This window comes from Phragmites australis, chromosome 5 (genome assembly GCF_958298935.1).
Source record: "Phragmites australis chromosome 5, lpPhrAust1.1, whole genome shotgun sequence".
NCBI classification, from domain to species: Eukaryota; Viridiplantae; Streptophyta; class Magnoliopsida; order Poales; family Poaceae; genus Phragmites; species Phragmites australis.
In genome coordinates, this window is record NC_084925.1 from 29857737 (window position 1) to 29874483 (window position 16747).

The 16747-nt window shown below is 43.0% G+C and overlaps 2 protein-coding genes across 2 annotated transcripts; one reads left to right on the forward strand and one right to left on the reverse strand.

Moving 5' to 3' along the window:
- Window positions 1–3496, forward strand: LOC133917943 (uncharacterized). The gene is made up of 3 exons (XM_062361752.1): window positions 1–67; window positions 981–2660; window positions 2826–3496. Exons 1-3 carry the CDS (start codon window positions 1–3, stop codon window positions 3494–3496), a joined length of 2418 nt encoding a protein of 805 aa, XP_062217736.1.
- Window positions 3497–4040: 544 nt separating this feature from the next.
- On the reverse strand, window positions 4041–4683 carry LOC133919172 (photosystem II 5 kDa protein, chloroplastic-like). The gene has a single exon (XM_062363468.1). It carries the CDS (start codon window positions 4563–4565, stop codon window positions 4239–4241), a length of 327 nt encoding a protein of 108 aa, XP_062219452.1. The 5' UTR covers window positions 4566–4683; the 3' UTR covers window positions 4041–4238.
- Between the last annotated feature and the right edge of the window lie 12064 nt (window positions 4684–16747).

Sequence of the window (16747 nt, forward strand, 5' to 3'; positions counted from 1 at the left end):
ATGGCGTCGCAACAAAGCCTCATGATAGCAATACACAAACACAAGCTCAAGGAGCTGTGCGCTCGAGGTAATTAGGATTGTTGCGGTGTCATTACGAGTTAATCAGCATGCGAGTTAACCAACACATGAGCAGGTGAGGTGCCTCTGCCCTGGCATGCATTCACCGCTTATTGTCTTCTGTCGAGGACCGTATATGCAAACCAGGGCCGGCTCTGGGCCAGGGCGGGAGGTGCGACCGCCTAGGGCCCAAGCCGGAAGAGGGCCCCACGGCAGCTGTCTCGGGACGTCCGGACGTGGCCTGCAGCCTGCCTCGTGCCTGCTCTGGGCTCTGGCTCCCGTAGTCCGCAGACGGGCAGACGCCAGACAGGCAGACACTAGCGCCCGCCGCCCAGGCCCTAGCGCCCCAGCGCCGACGTCGCAGATCGGCAGACGGGAGACGGCCAGACGCAGACGGCAGGTCGGTAGCGCAGTCCGCAGACGCCAGAGTGCCAGACCGATCACCGACGGCCGGACGGCGCAGTCGCGCGGGTGAGCGGAGCAGTCCAAATACTGGCGTACCGCGTACGGCAATCGGCAGACGGCAGACCGTGAGACCGACGCTGTCGCCGAGACGCCGACTCGCTGTCTCGCTGAGACCGTGAGACGCGAGTCACGCGACGCGCCGACGCCAAGTCGAAGTCCGGAAGTCGACGAGTCTTGTTCAGTTGTTCTTGTCCTGCTCCGGCCTCCAGTGCACGCAGTGACGCAGACGCAGACGCAGCAGTGCAGGTGCAGCACGCCTCACGCAGAGTCACAGACACTGGTTAGAAGATCCCTTATTCCCTTTTTTTCTATTTACCTATTTTGTTTGACTGGATGGCTAATTTAATTGTGCAAATTGCAATTCGCTGATTTAATTTGTACGGTTATTCGTAGATGAAACAGTACACATTGGTTAGGTCGTTAGTGTTCTTGTTGCTTATTTTCCTTTCTAATTTCAGGTGTTAGAATGTTGCCTAAGAAGCATTTGTCGGGTGCTGAGAAAAGGAAAAAAAGAAAACGAGAAGATCAGTTTATTGAATCGCAAAAGGGTGCTATACATAAGTTTTTTTCAGTTTCAAGTAATGTTGTTTCCGGTGATAATCCTGAAGATATAGATGATTGTAGTACAGAAGATCAAGGGCAGGAACCTAATCATAATTTAAATGCAGAAGTTGATGTCAATGAGGATGGTACAGGGGAACAAAATTTATTGCCTTCATCTGATACTGAAAATTCAAATGCTGATGAACAAAAAGATTCTTTGTTAGCTATCTATGATCCTAGAACATGGGACAATCTTGACAATAGGGGAAGAGATATCTTAATTGAAAAAGGACCTGTGAGAGAATTGAATTTGCAGTTTCCTTCGGATAGTAGTGGTAGACATTTTTCATATGCTTACTACTCCAGGAAGTTAAGTAATGGTGAGGTTGTTGATAGAAAGTGGTTGGTTTACTCTAAGCATGTGGATAAAGTTTACTGTTTTTGCTGTCGATTGTTCAAATCAAATCAGACCAAAACTTTGTTGGCATATGATGGATTGAGGGACTGGAAGCATCTCAGTGGGAGACTCAAACAACATGAGAACAGCGTTGAGCATATGACAAATATGAATACGTGGAATGAACTTAGGTTGAGGTTAAGGAAAAATCAGACAATTGATGATGATTTGCAACGGGAAATTGCAAAGGAAAAAGAGCGTTGGAGACAGGTTTTGGTAAGAATAGTTTCTGCTGTGAAGTTTCTTGCTAAACATAATTTGGCCTTTCGAGGATCCAATGAGAAACTTTATCAGGATAACAATGGTAATTTTCTAGGCACAATTGAAATGATTGCTGAATTTGATTCTGTGATGCAAGAACATATTAGGCGCATTCAAAATAATGAAATTCATCATCATTATCTTGGCCACAATATTCAGAATGAGTTAATTTCTATTCTTGCTCATGCCGTGAAAAGTTTTATTTTAAGGATCATCAAGGATGCCAAGTATTTCTCTATTATCTTGGATTGTACCCCAGATGTTAGCCATGAAGAACAAATGACTCTAATTGTGCGGTGTGTTAACATGTCAAGTAACATTCCGAGAGTGGAGGAGTTCTTTCTAGAGTTCTTAAAGGTGGATGACACATCAGGATTGGGGCTTTTTAATGAATTGATGAATGCATTGGACTCTCTTGATTTGAATGTCGCTGATGTGAGAGGTCAAGGTTATGACAATGGTTCTAACATGAAGGGAAAACACCAAGGTGTTCAGAAGCGTTTGCTTGAAATTAATCCAAGAGCATTATATATGCCATGTGCATGTCATAGTCTAAATCTCACTCTTTGTGATATGGCGAAATCTTGCAGCAAAGCTATTTCATTCTTCGGTGTTATACAACGGATATATGCATTGTTTTCATGTTCTACTAAAAGGTGGAAGATTTTGCTTGACAATGTTCCAGAACTAACTGTCAAATATTTGTCTAATACTCGTTGGGAGAGTCGAATAAACAGTGTACAAGCTATCAGGTACCAAACTCCCCAAATAAGGTCAGCTTTGTTGGAACTGGAGACATCTTCTACTGATGACCCAAAAGCAGTGAGTGATGCTCAATCTTTGATAACTGCACTTGAGAATTTTGAATTTTTAGTTGGTATGGTTATTTGGCATGATATTTTATTTTCTATAAATATGGTGAGCAAGAAGTTGCAGTCCAAAATTGTGTGTATGGATGCTACTCTCAAACAAATTGATGGGGTCATCTCATTTTTTAAGAGGTACAGAAATGAAGGCTTCACTTCTAGTATTGATATTGCAGAAGCCATTGCATCTGAATTGGATGTAGAGCCAAAATTTCCTACAAAACGTCAAGGTAAAAGAAAGAAGCATTTTGATGAAGAAAATGACCTAAATGAAGAAACACAGTCAGCTATAGAATCCTTCAGAGTTAATTACTTTCTAGTCATGATTGATGTTGCAATTGCTTCATTGACTAATCGATTTGAGCAGTTGAAGGCATTTGAAAATGTGTTTGGTTTCTTATTCAACTCAAAAAATCTAAAGTCCTTGGATGATACTGATCTACGAAAACATTGCACTACTTTTGTAGAAGCTTTTTCTCATGTTAACTCATCTGATGTTGAGTTAAATGATTTTTTCTCTGAATTAAAAGTGCTGCAAGTAATTTTGCCAGATGTTTTGATGTCAGCACCTGAGATTCTTCAGTTTGTTATAGCTGCAGATTGCTATCCAAATGTCTCTGTTGCCTATCGGATCCTCTTAACTGTACCTGTGACTGTAGCTTCAGCTGAAAGAAGTTTCTCAAAATTAAAATTACTGAAAAACTATTTGAGGTCAACTATGTCACAGGAAAGATTGAATGGTTTGGCTATGTGCTGCATTGAGAAGAATGTCTTGGACAGCATTGATCTCGATATTGTCCTTAATGATTTTGCATCAAGAAATGCCCGAAGGAATTGTTTTTTATGAGAGACATTGGGTATTCATCGTCTCATCTTTTATGAAACATTGTCAATGGAGTCATTTGAGTTTGGTTCTCGTTTTTATTTTAGGTAATCTTACTAGTTTTATTTTGCTGTTCTTTTAATTTTTCTATTGTAGTATCGACATTATTCATCGAGATTTAAGAATATGTTAGAAGTTAATTTTTACTAATTACTTCTCGGTTTATCATATTAGCAATGTTCATTTATATCATCTTAAAAAATAAATGATTTATAAATTATACAAATGAAAATAATATTTAGCTTTAAGGGCCTATAGTGCCGCGGTCGCCTAGGGCCCTCAAAATTGTAGAGCCGGCCCTGATGCAAACGGTGCTGGACAGACGCTGGCAGGGCATCGCCCCCGAATATATATAAAGTTCCTCTCGGGACCTGTTAATTTCTACACGATTTTGCTCGTACGCGCGCATAGCATCGCTGTTAAGCTGCAGGGCTGCTCAGCTCAGCGTCTGCGTCGCCATTAATTCAACGCCAACGCAAAATCAAAGATACCAATCGGGAACAAATGCTTGCAAAGCAACAAGGACGGTTTCACCACGAATTTAATTTGCAGTTGATATTACAGCTCTGAGACCGTCCATGGCGGCCAAGCAGGCAGCAGCGGCCTCACGCATGCAGCTAAGCTCGAATCAATCGGCAAGCCATAAACCCGTACATATATTTACCGCCCCCAGCGTCACGCACGCCCTGTAACGTGCGCGTGATGCTCAGTTGTGGCAGATCTTGGCGGTGGGCATGGTGACACAGATGGTCGCGTACTTCTTCTTCGCCTCGGGGGTCCCCTTCCTGGGTTCCGCCGACGCGACGCCGGCCCCGCCGAAGGCCGCCACGGCCGCCGCCGCCGCCGCGAGCATCACGGCGCGGCGCCCGTCGGCGGGCCGGGCCTCCGCCTCCTCAGCCGCCTGCAGCCTGGCCGGCTCCTGGCAGCGCTCGACCTTCGCGGCCCTGGCCGCCGCGAAGCCGCCGCGGCGCGCGGGGGGCGCGGCCGCCGCCGCCACGGCGGAGAAGGACGCCATCATGGTGAGCGACGCCATGGGTGGCTAGGCTACTCTGCTCTGCTGCGCGGCGCGGTGCTCTGCTGCCTCTGGCTCTTGCGCAGTGCTGCGACGGGTGGACCTGGGTGCTTCGTGGGGAGGTTTTGGCGGGCGCTGCATGGATTATTAAAAGCTGCGGTCCGGACGGGAGACGACGCCTTATCTCGCGTGGGGGGTGAGCCGCCACTGGGGCGGCGCCACTTGGCGGGGCTTCGTGACGTGGCGGAGGGCAGGGCGCGGATGCTGGATAACGCGAGGGTGTGGTGGAGAGGATAACGAGCGGGCGGACCGGATGGAGGCGGAATTTGGGTTACTGGACCGGACCGTTGCGATCGTGATCAGCTGTGCTGGATAGCCATGTGCAGTGGCGGATGCAGACGCATCTACCTCTCTTCTTTCTCCTCCTATCTGTTCTCTTCTTTTTCCTCTTTATTTTCTTCTCTCTCTTCCTTATTCATAAAAAAAACTATTAGAGGAGGCTCAGACGGGTTTTTATTGACTGCGAAGCAGTAGGAGAGCTTGAACCCTAGTCCCCCTTATATTTGCTCTGGGCACGTGAGATTGTGTAAGGTTAAAATAAGGATTTTTTGCAAGGAGGTTAACATAGGATTTAATCTCACATATATTCTTTTCTGCTAGCCACGTTTATTATGTATATATAGGAACTTGGATCTTATAAAATTATTTTTTCGGTGTACTTACTTTGATCATTTTTTATTTCTGGTGCAGTTTTTTAGTGTTAAGTCAAAGTTTATAAAGTGGCCGGGGGAGACCCCTCCCAATTTCTATTATCAGAAATCACGTTCCTTACCGACCGGTTCTATGGCAAAAACGACAACAAGCGAAACTAATGAAAATCAGATAGTCCCTTCGTTTTTTTTTTTAAAGGATAGTCCCAGGCTAAAGATCAGTAAACTCACTGGTAAAACTAAACCTCATTGCCACCTGCGCAACTTGAGCCGTGGTACACGTACTAAAACTTTTGTTGTAAAGATGTTACAAACAGGACTCCCAATTGCTAGATTTATTCAAGGGGAAGCTAAGACAAATCAAGATTTAATCATGATTTACCATGTTATCATTTGTAAAACATTTGTAAGAAAAAATTAAGACGTATGCAATTTTCCTTTTCAGGTACCATGACCTTGCAACCTGAAAAAGGACCAGGATTAGCAACTGACATTGGCATAGTGATTTGAGGATCAATATGTAAAGATGTCTTTGGTATGTTCATACGCATGCATAAGGATAGTCTCGAGACAGGATCGGGACCCGTACATGAGCAGATGACGAGTTTTTTTATATATTTTTTGAGTTAAAATTTAAATAAGTAGATTCTCGGCGAAAATATTTGTAAAAGTATGCCCTCTCAGAGGGCTGCAGCCCTCTGAGAGGGCGGGTACGGGTGCTAACCGCCTTCTGAGAGGGCGGTAGGCCTATGAGAGGGCGGTTAGGGCTTCCCGCCCGAGCCCCACAGGCTTATCGCCCCGCGCCGCCCCCCCGCGCTCTGGAGTCTATAAAAACCCCGAAAAATGAGAAAAAAACCATAAAATTCGGAAAAAAAGAAAAGTTGAGAGGAGAGAGGAGAAAAGAGGAGAGGAGAGGGGAGGAAGAGAGATCGGTGAAGCCTTGCTGCATTTGGGCTGCGGATTTGAAAAAAAAATTCAGGTAAATCTTTTTATCCTTTTTATTATTGTTAATTAGTGCAGTAGTAGTATATGACATATATTTTAGATATTTATGATCTAGGGTTTAGAAAATTGTCAAATTTAGTTAGAAAATTGTACGATAATAGTTGAATATAGAATATTATTTTTAGTATATTATTTTCAATTTGTTACCTGTAGTATATTATTTTTAGTATATTATTTTCAGTATGTTATTTGTAGTATATAGTTTATAGTATATTACTTGTACATGCGGACGTATGAGTCAACAGTAGATGATAATTTGCGAACCTAGGGTAGCATTTAAAAACTATTTTATCCGATAATCAGAAATATAATTTGTTGTCTTAACATGTGTTATGTTTGCGGGTGTTTCCAGGAATGGTAGATAAATTAATTTTTCAGATATATTATGGTGAGGGTGAAATTATGTACGGTCCCAACGGTGTAGATCTCTCTGAATTTTGCCATATTATGAAGGGGCTTAGTAAGGCTAATGAGAGGACTATTGTGGGGGTGTGCAAATGGCTCATGCGGTTTTTCCAACTGGATCCGCAGCAATATGAGCTGAAGTTGAAAGCTATTCTGAGCCGTGCTAGTCATGGATACTTTGGTGAGCTTGTTCCCATCGAAGCCACATCAACTTGGAGGCAGTATGTAGATATATGCTGTGAACGTGGCATACCGTTTGTTTTATTAGCTGAGACGTACCTGAAAGATCAAAATGAGGTGAACTCTGCAGAAGCAGTAGCAGGACCAAGTGAGGCAGTGGAAGATGAGTCAGAGGCGGCTAATGTAGGGTCCAGAGAGGAGGTTGGTGATGTTCCAGAGCTGCAGCCGATGGGTGTAGCTGATGAAGGGGAGCACATCCCTAGCATCATTGAAGATATGGATTTGGAGGATGAAGAGTTGGAGGAAGGCCTTGTCGATGGGGATTCTTCTGATGAGGAGGGTAATGCTGCAGTTCCTGCAGAGTGGCGGGATCAAGAATTTTCAAAGTTGGTGGTTAGCGAGGCTGACCAGACACCGTGGCAATACCATCAGAATGAGGTGTCATAGGGTGCTATGTACCCTACAAAAGAGGCAGTTATTGATGCAGTGAAATTCTGGTCATTGTCTCTTCGTAGGTAATTCAAGGTTGTTAAATCAAGTAAAAGATAGTACGATGTGAAGTGCTTGGTTCCTCAGTGCCCTTGGCGGGTGCACGCATTCAGAGGGAAATGGGCAGACTATTGGCAATGCTCAATAGTTAAGAAACATAATTGTCATATTGAGGAAATAGAGTTCGCCCACTGGAACCTGTCTTCTGCTTTCATTGCAAATGTTATGTACGAAGAGATTGTGGACAACCTAAGGTATGAGCCACGATCAATAATCCGTGCTATTGAGCAAAGATTCCAGTACACAATAAATTATACGAAGGCATGGAGGGCGAAACAAAAGGCTATTGAGATGAGGTTCGGTACATATGAAGATTCGTATCACAATCTGGCTCGTCAATTAGCCACAATTTGTGCAAGAAATCCAGACAGCTACTATGATATCAAGCATTACCCCTCTACTGATGTGGAGTACAGCGGAAAAAGAGTGTTGCAGCGTGCTTTCTTTGCATTCGGTGCAACTATCAAAGCATTTAGATATTGCCGACCCATCATATGCCTAGATGGAACATTCCTAACTGGGAAGTACAAAGGGCAAATATTGTCTGCAATAGGGGTCGACGGTAACAACCAAGTCCTGTCACTAGGGTTTGCGTTCGTGGAGAGTGAGAATGGGGACAGCTGGTATTGGTTCCTAGAGCGGGTGAAGCATGCAATTGTTCTTAACCGACCAGATGTGTGTCTCATTCATGATAGACATGCAGGATTGTTGCAGGCTTTGCTGGATATGCAACACGGTAGCGTGCGACGGGGTGTACTAGTACAGTGGCCAGATCTCAAAAGCAGGTGGTGCATGCGCCATATGGGTGCGAACTTCTACAGACAGTTTAAAAACAAAGAGTTAATGAAGCTCTTCAAGAAGTTGTGCAGTCAAAACCAGCAACGTAAGTTCAATGCATTATGGGCAAGACTTGATGAACTGACTCTTAAATAAACTGCGGAGGCCGCACCTAACGGTGAGGAACCAATAGCTCTCGGTCGTCTCCCAACCGATACTCCGCATATTGTAAGGAGATTGGGCTCATCTATTAGGAGCTTTTCACAGTGGATACGCAATTAGCCGAATGAAAAATGGGCTCTGCTGTACGACAGTGGTGGTGCCAGGTATGGAGTAATGACTACAAACCTTGCAAATATTGTCCCAAAAGTGCAGGCGGTGATGCACCTGTTGTCTAGGTCAGCTAGTTTTGTACCATTTTAATATGTGTTAATTTCGTATATAGTTAATTTGCATTCGAAGTATATTGTTCTTGTATTTATTTATCAATGTATTAATGTACATGTCTTTCAAATGCAGAGATGGCTCAGCCTTCGACCCCGGAGCTTCTGTGGTGACCTTTGTAAGCTCTGCGAGTCGCAGGACATCTCATACACCTATGGACTACGCTTCTTCATGTGTGCAAACTACGAGTATGACAAGCCTCGCAATGCAACAACTGATTATCGACCGGTACGGTAACAGATGTCCGCCTCATCTCTTCCGATTATGCACCCTCTTTTATTAACCGCTCATCTTGTTCCATTTGTTCAGTCCCCTCCACCGCTCTGTGATTTTATTCAGTGGCTCGACAATGAGCAAAATGACTCACAGAAGCTGTGGGTCGACATGAACATGAGGTGGAGAAGGGAAGCGTACGCACGTCGGGAGTACGAGCAACAGCAAGAGGAACTTCGTCTCAAGCGGGAGGAAGAAGAGCGCATGAGGAAGACAGCGCATGACCATACCGTGGCTCAGGCTGAGAGGGAAATGAAGCGGGAGAGAGCCCGCCGTGCTAAGGCGGCAGGTCCCGATGCCCTCCGAAAGGGAAAGTATCCTAGATGCACGCAGTAGAGAGTACCTAATGTAACCCGACATACTTTTCCTCCCTAAGACATGTTATGATTAGGATCGGCGTACTAATAAGTATGTCTTAGTGCGAACCGTACATGCCACCTTTGTTTCCTCATCGTGTCGTCGCGGTTACAGTGTATTGTAATGTTTTCACCATGTGTTCAATACTATGTTTGTCCTCATTCGCACCCCATACCCACGTAAAATGCTGCAACTACTAATTACTATTTTTTCCTCCCGTTATTACATAACCCCCTCCAAATTTAATTTCTTAATTTCCTTACACCCCTTCTTTTTTTTTCTTCAATTACAAAAATAATACATTTTTATAGGATAAAATGGAAAACAAATTAATTTTACATGAAAAAAAGCCCCTAACCGTCCTCTGAATGGGCCAGAGGGCGGCTAGGGGCTAACCGCCCCCCAAGGCCTGGGCGGTTAGCCCCTCTTTCCGCCCTCTGAGGGGGCGGTTAGGCCATCCGCCCTCTGAGAGGGCGGTTAGCACCCGTACCCGCCCTCTCAGAGGGCTGGCGGTAGGCGCCTACTTTTGCAAATATTTTCGTCGGGAATATATTTATTTAAATTTTAACTAAAAAAAAAAACTCAGCAGATGACAGACGATCTGCAAAACGTTGCTGAAGGAGACCAGAAGAAAACTGGTGACAGGTCTCATGGGCCTCCACCTGGAGGAACGCTTCATTAGGATTAGAACACGAGTCCAAGTATACTGATCCTAATTTGGGCCCACATCGGTGATCAGTTTATATTACCCGGTCTTGTTCCAAACACAGCCCAGTCTAACCAATTAACAGAGACAGCATGTAGAAACATGTCGCTGAAGGCTGAAATAATTCACGTGATATATTGATGGGCCATACACGTTACATATATAGGACATGTCACGCATATCCTTCCATACATTGATTTATAGAAACAAAGATCAGGAGGAAGGATATGCTGGGAGGCAATACGCACGTGAGTAGCAGAGGCTGAGTCGGCTAGGAGATCGAGAGATCGCTCTGAAAGAAGTTGCAAAATTATATGTCTAGGTACATGGCACAAGTCTCCTTGTTCCTCATGAACTACTGCTCGAGGCTAATCCACACAAGGCGCACAATAGAGATGAACGTCATCATGATCTTGACAAGCTCAGAAGAGATGGTGCCATAGAGATGGAGAGGACGGTGCAATCCATCTGTGTCTAAGCCGTGACATTGAGGAAGACATCATCAAAGAGAACATGGCCGGAGAGGGCATATATACTTGCCCAAGGTGAGGAGAAGACCTCGCCACTCGGAGTAGCTGAGTGAGTGGAGGTCAAGGATGACAAAGATGAGGATGCGGATGTTGAGGATGGTGACCACTTGCGTGTAGAGGGCCACAATAGCAGCGTCCTCCACAACGATGTGGGCGCGCACGTCGGTGACCTCTTTCTAAAGGTAGATGGCCTTGACCTGGCGTGCACGCTTGGCCTCCACCACATGGCAAGCAGCGGTGAGGTTGTCGCGGGGCATGTCCTCATCGGGAGGAAGGAGAGAGACAAAGGGGGTTAATGGCGGGCTGGAAGCAGGTGGCTAGGGTTTAGCGGTGTGCAGGGTGTTGATAACTAGGGTAAGCGGAGCGAGCGGTCACAGAAGCAAACCTTTTGATACCATGAAGGCGAAAACAATTCACGAAATATATTAGTTGGGGTCATACATGTTACATATATATGTTTGGCCACACATATGCTTCCATATATGATTTTTGTAGAAACAAAGATTAGTAGGGAGAATATGCCAGCAGGCAATACGCGCATGAGCCACAGAGGTCGAGTTAGCCAAGAGGGGTTTAGACAGGCCGAGCAGACCGAGCCAAGTAAAGCTTGTCTAATAACGTCATTGGAATAGGAATCTCAAATGTTGCTCTTTGTAATAGAAGTTAAAGCACACAACATGTGTTCTTTGAATGCCATTTTGCTAGATCAGTATGACGTATTGTCAAAATCGCTCTTGGCACAACACGTGGTGGGTGATTGGTCGGTGGGTGTAGGGCATAAACATAAGAAGCAAATCTTTGCCTGTGTAGCTGCTCTATGTTGAGCTATATGATCATGCCGCCATGATATTATTTTTGACAAAGATAATCACATCTTTTATGGAGACACTCTTCAGGGGCACGTACTTTGCTGCAAAAAGTGAAGGAGGGAGAAGATGTGCGTAAGGTTGTGATTATGGAAATTTTCGTCAAGAATGGATGATGATTTAATAATAGACTATGTGGTGGATTAGATTTCAATCATCATGTAGTTTGTAATTTATTTCTATATTTGATATTTCAGTTTGATGATATCATGCTGTAATAATGGATTAGGTTGTGTACACCATCCGTATTATAGAGGCTAAAGATTTTTTTCCATTATTAAAAGAAGGTAAATTTGATAACAAGTCTGCTACTTTTACTTGAAAAACGTACCACTAATTTGCTTTTCATATGGCCAATTCAGACCACTTAATCTTCTAGCACATGTAGTTAAACTGCGTTTCACTGAAAGAATTAAATTCAAATCTACTAGTAACTAGCAACAGAGTGGTATAAGGTTGCCTATATTCACCTTCAGAGTGAATGTGCTATTCGACTCCCGTGATTAAGCCTAATAGCCTGATCATACGACACGTTTAAGTTTCTTGAATGAATAGTTTACTCTGCAGTCACCAGTAAGTGGCGCGCCTAACAATTCAGGCGAATATTCTTCCAGCTATTCAAAGTTGCAAATACAAAATTTCGAATGGTTTGGCAAAGTTGGAAAGTGAACACTGCATGGTGTCATCGGTTTCCAACAACGGCGGACAAAACTGTACCTGCTTGGCTGCTTCCTTTGTACCTTCTCTTCTCTTTCAAGAGTTTTCTGTTCTTACCAGAACATTATTCTCGAGTATCATTTAGGTGTATACATTATTTGAAATGCCTTTACGTGTAGCGACAAATGACTGCATACCATATCTTAACTCTAGCCATGTCCTTTTGCTTTGTTTACACATACTTACAGGTGCATTCCAAACAGAGTTTCAGCTTGCAGCTTGCAACTTGCAACAAGAGAATTGGCTGCGCTGCTGCTTTCGCTGAACGAGAAATCAATAACTAGTTTCCTGCTACCTTATTGGCTTACTAGATTACTAATGTTGACCTTCATGGGATTGTTTTTTAATGACAACTAATCTCTCTCAGTCCTAATAATCACACTGTCTTATCGTAACATCCAATATAATGCCATGTGCTTTTGGAACCTCTGAATGGATCGCTGGTTCAGATAATAATAAGATGTGAATTCGATCTTATTACTGCGTTGCAAGCCGCGTACGGAAACAAGAAACAAGTCCTCTCAGGATACAAATGGGAGGCGCGTGCTCCCTGCCGCGGTAAGCAGAACCTCGGATCAACGCATCCACGCGAATACGCGACAAAGACGACGCAGCTTTAGGGCATGTTTGGTAGAGCTTTCTCTTATTCAAATTCTCTACTGGAAGTGATTTTCTGAAGGAAGTGATTCTGTGGCTGAAAATGATTCTCTAATGATTCTCTAAAATAAAATATATAGATGAAGTGATTCTCTGTGGGAAGTGAATCAAGGGAAGCTGTTTTTTTCAGCTCTTTAACTTTTAGTTCATTTCAGATAATCACTTTCACGGATTCTACTTAGAGAGCTAAAAGATGAAAGTTACTGTTTGATAAAGCTCCCCTGATTCCAGCCGAAAAACTGCTCTGAAAGCTCTGCCAGACAAATCTTAATTTTCGTTGTGTGATGCCATTTGCATGCATACAACAGCAGTACGTCCAGCAGCACATTCTGCCAGTATGGCATGCATGTACGCTCCTCGATCGTATCCTTTGCAGATCACCGACCATACTTAGGGCGTAAGGATTTGTATGTAGTTACATGCATGCATCTGTTTGCCCTTCTTCGAGCTATACGTCTAGCTGTCACTGAATTTAGCTTGTAATCTAATAGAGAAAAGTAGCAGAACAAAAAGGAATTGTGCGATCTGACAATATATTTATATGTTTGAGATGTGCTCCGCAGAAAGATTAGAAAAGGTTGTCCGTTATTAAATCTATATATGTGAAACTTTTCAAAAAAAAAAGTGTATACGATTATATGTACTATTTTGTGTTCTTCTTGGTGGTTTCGTGGCCGAACAAAAGGTAGCGACTATACTTTTTCGCCGAACTCCAGCCCCCACAGATCGCCGCTTGCCTGCCAGATATTTGGGGGGTGATAAAAAAAATGCTACTCCACTCCACTCTTTCACGCACACATATATACACACACACACATACACACACCGTACCTCGTCAGTGACAAAAGATCTGCAGATTGCACTAACTTGTAATCGATCTCCTGTTTCTGTTAATTAAGAATTGATTAGTATACCTTAATTAATTAAGGCCGTGCCATAATTAAGGGGCGTGCCTCTCGAGATCTACTAACAGTCTGATATGGTAACTTAAATTTTAGACGACATAATCCCTTCCATGTTATGTACATTCTGGTATTTACTCCACCTGAGTTGAGTTGTAGCTGTATCGATAAATTATCACCAGTTAGCTTGGCAAGCCTCGGTTATCAGAAGAAAAAAAAAATCGAACTTCACTGGTCCTCTCTCATATTCTCATTGCTCGATCGAAGCTAGCGACCGAATGTATATTGGATGCACGAATCGGATCTGGTGCCGCAAACAAAAAGATGCTGATCGATCACTAAACATTATATAGGATTGCAAACACATTCCATATTTGATTTCTTCTTTTCTTTTTTGCTACTTGCATACGTGATACACTCATAAAATGATTAGTATTGGATAAACAGTGTGGGAATGAAATATGCATCAAATATAGTAATGCATGTTGTTAATCTGGGAATATTGTAGCTATGATCGATCGATTGCGTTATAGCAGCCAAAGAGGAGAACAGCTTGCAGTAAACCTTAAACAATAAATAGCTGCAAATTAAAGGCCAAAGGTACAGATTCGAAGACTAAACCTAAGCTAAAGGCACATCGTTTTGGGTTTTGACCAGGCCTTTGCAACCAAAGCTAGATAAATTACCTCAGCTCATGCCGTAAGGGAAAGTCATTCCAACTGGAACAAACAGACACAGCCAAACAAAAAGGAACTAGTACCATATATATTGCGCATGCAACAAACTGAACAAGCATGCATGAGATATTTTCATACGCCTTTTGGCATAGTGCTTGACAAAGCTACCTCTCGTACGCGAGAGAGAGAGCGATAGGCGGGCAATTATCATCGAAGGATCAAGCTAGCTGGGAAGCAGGAAGGGGGGGGGGGGGGGGGTAGCATGCATGCATGCTTCTCTCTCTCTCTCTCTCTCTCTCTCTCTCTCTCTCTCTCTCTCTCTCTCTCTCTCTCTCTCTCTCTCTCTCTATCTAGCAGCTAGGGGCTGGAGCAAAACTAAAGCAGAGGCCTGCAAACCACGCGCGCGCCCCTTTTGTTGCCCCGCGTTTCTTCATCAATCATATCATCTTGCTGCTAATGCTATATAGAACATGCGCTTTAGCATCCTTTCGTACGCGATCTCGGCCGTCCAGTCCCCCGCGATCCTCCCGGTCCGTACATTAATTCGCCTTTAGTTAATTGGAACCCTAGCCAGCTTGCATCCACCACGCCATTGTCCTCCCCTCCTATAAATTGAGCTGCTCCCTCCTCTCGATCACTGCCATTAAGCTAGAGTCGAGCAAACTGACTTAGCCACTAATCAATAAATAAAGCTAGCTCTCTGCTCTGACAAAGCTAGCTACCTTCTCTCTCACTAAACTTGCTGCTGTACTCGTAGCGGTTTAGCTAGAGGAGAGGGAGAGATCGAGGACGCCGGTGCCGCCGCCATGGGAGGGAAGTCGTTCTTCTGCCCAATCTTCAGCTTCTCGCGCAAGTCGAGGCGGTACGACGACGATATGAGCGACTGGGACGGCCGGACGGGGTGCGTGTGCAAGGTGCGGTCGAGCGATGAGGACTACGGCTGGTGGGTCGGCGAGCGTGACGTCGACCGCAAGGCCTCCGACTTCATCAACAACTTCCACCAGAGGAAGGTCGCCGTCTAGCCACTAGCTATACCACGCGCGCGGGCGAGCGGGAATAGCATCGATCGATCTACGGGAACGAACTGCATGCAGCGCTGTGACGACGTCGTCGACCGTGGTACGGCCGCTCATGCAGCTATATATATATATATATGTGATACATGCATGTAGCTAGGTTCTTTGATATTCTTATATATGTTAATGTATGTTGATTAGTTGATCCCGTTTGTGCTATGTTATATGTTGTTAATTCAATCATATCGGAGGATGAATAATTATGGACAGATCTATTATGTGGTGTGGGGGGTTAAGGGATGGATGTACGTCCATCCATCACACATGTATTTGTTATCACCCAAGAATAATGTATGTATGTGTGTGTGTATGTATGTATGTATGATCATGTATTATCATATATATACATGCACCTGCGTTACATTTATTCGGCAGCACTCATTTTTTCCTTGATTAGCATATGTAGCCCGTGCATGCATGCGTTAATAATAAGCTGGAAGATTTGAGCATATTTAAAGGTCAATGCAAGATATCTAACGCGTACTAGTTGACTAATTTATTTTGATTTTTTCTTAGAACTATCATATTTATCCTTTCACATGTATTGAGTAAAATAAAATTAAGAGTGAATTGCACAAAACTATAAGTATTGTGCTATTTCTAACAAAAACTACAAGTATGATGCCTAGTAACACAAAACAACAAATATTATGCACTAATTTCACACAAACTCCGATTTTAATCGAATTCACTCAAAAAGTGGTTTTATATTTCTCAAAAATCCTAGAAATTTTTGTATGTGTTCCATAATTCAATTTCAACCCATTTTAATTGTATTTAGCCAAAATAACAGTGTAGAATTTAAACTAAAATTCTTCAAAAATGACTACTTTATAAGGTCTAATAATTGTTAAGGCCTCAAATAAACTCCAAAAAATCTATAAAAATCATTAATATTCTTCTTATTTATGGAATAATTCTAAAATTATTTCTATCCCTAGGTTATATGTGAAAAAGTGAGTTCCTTTGTAAGTATATAAATGGAGCATTACAAAGGAACTCACTTTTTCACCATATAAACTAGGAATGAAAATAATTTTAGAAATTATTTCATAATATAAAAAGAATATTAGTGAACTTTTCTATATTTTTGAGATTTTATTTGAGGTTCTAACAATTGTTAGGTGTTATAAAGTAGTCTTTTTGAAGAATTTTAGTTTAAATTCTACATAGGTTTTTTGTGTGAATCTAATTAAAATGGGCTGAACATGGATTATAGAACACGCACAAAAAGTTCTAATATTTTTGAAGAAATATAAGACCATTTTTAGATAAATCTAATTAAAATTAGGTTTTGTGTGAAATTAGTGTAGAATACTTTAGTTTTGTGTTATTGAGCACAATACTTGTAGTTTTGTGTTACAAATAACAC

Coding starts and splice junctions, on each gene's coding strand:
- LOC133917943 (XM_062361752.1), top strand. CDS start 1: ATGGCGTCGCAACAAAGCCTCATGATAGCAATACACAAACACAAGCTC. Junction 68..980: donor CAAGGAGCTGTGCGCTCGAG/GTAATTAGGATT, acceptor TTCTAATTTCAG/GTGTTAGAATGTTGCCTAAG. Junction 2,661..2,825: donor GAATTTTGAATTTTTAGTTG/GTATGGTTATTT, acceptor TTGATATTGCAG/AAGCCATTGCATCTGAATTG.
- LOC133919172 (XM_062363468.1), bottom strand. CDS start 4,565: ATGGCGTCGCTCACCATGATGGCGTCCTTCTCCGCCGTGGCGGCGGCG.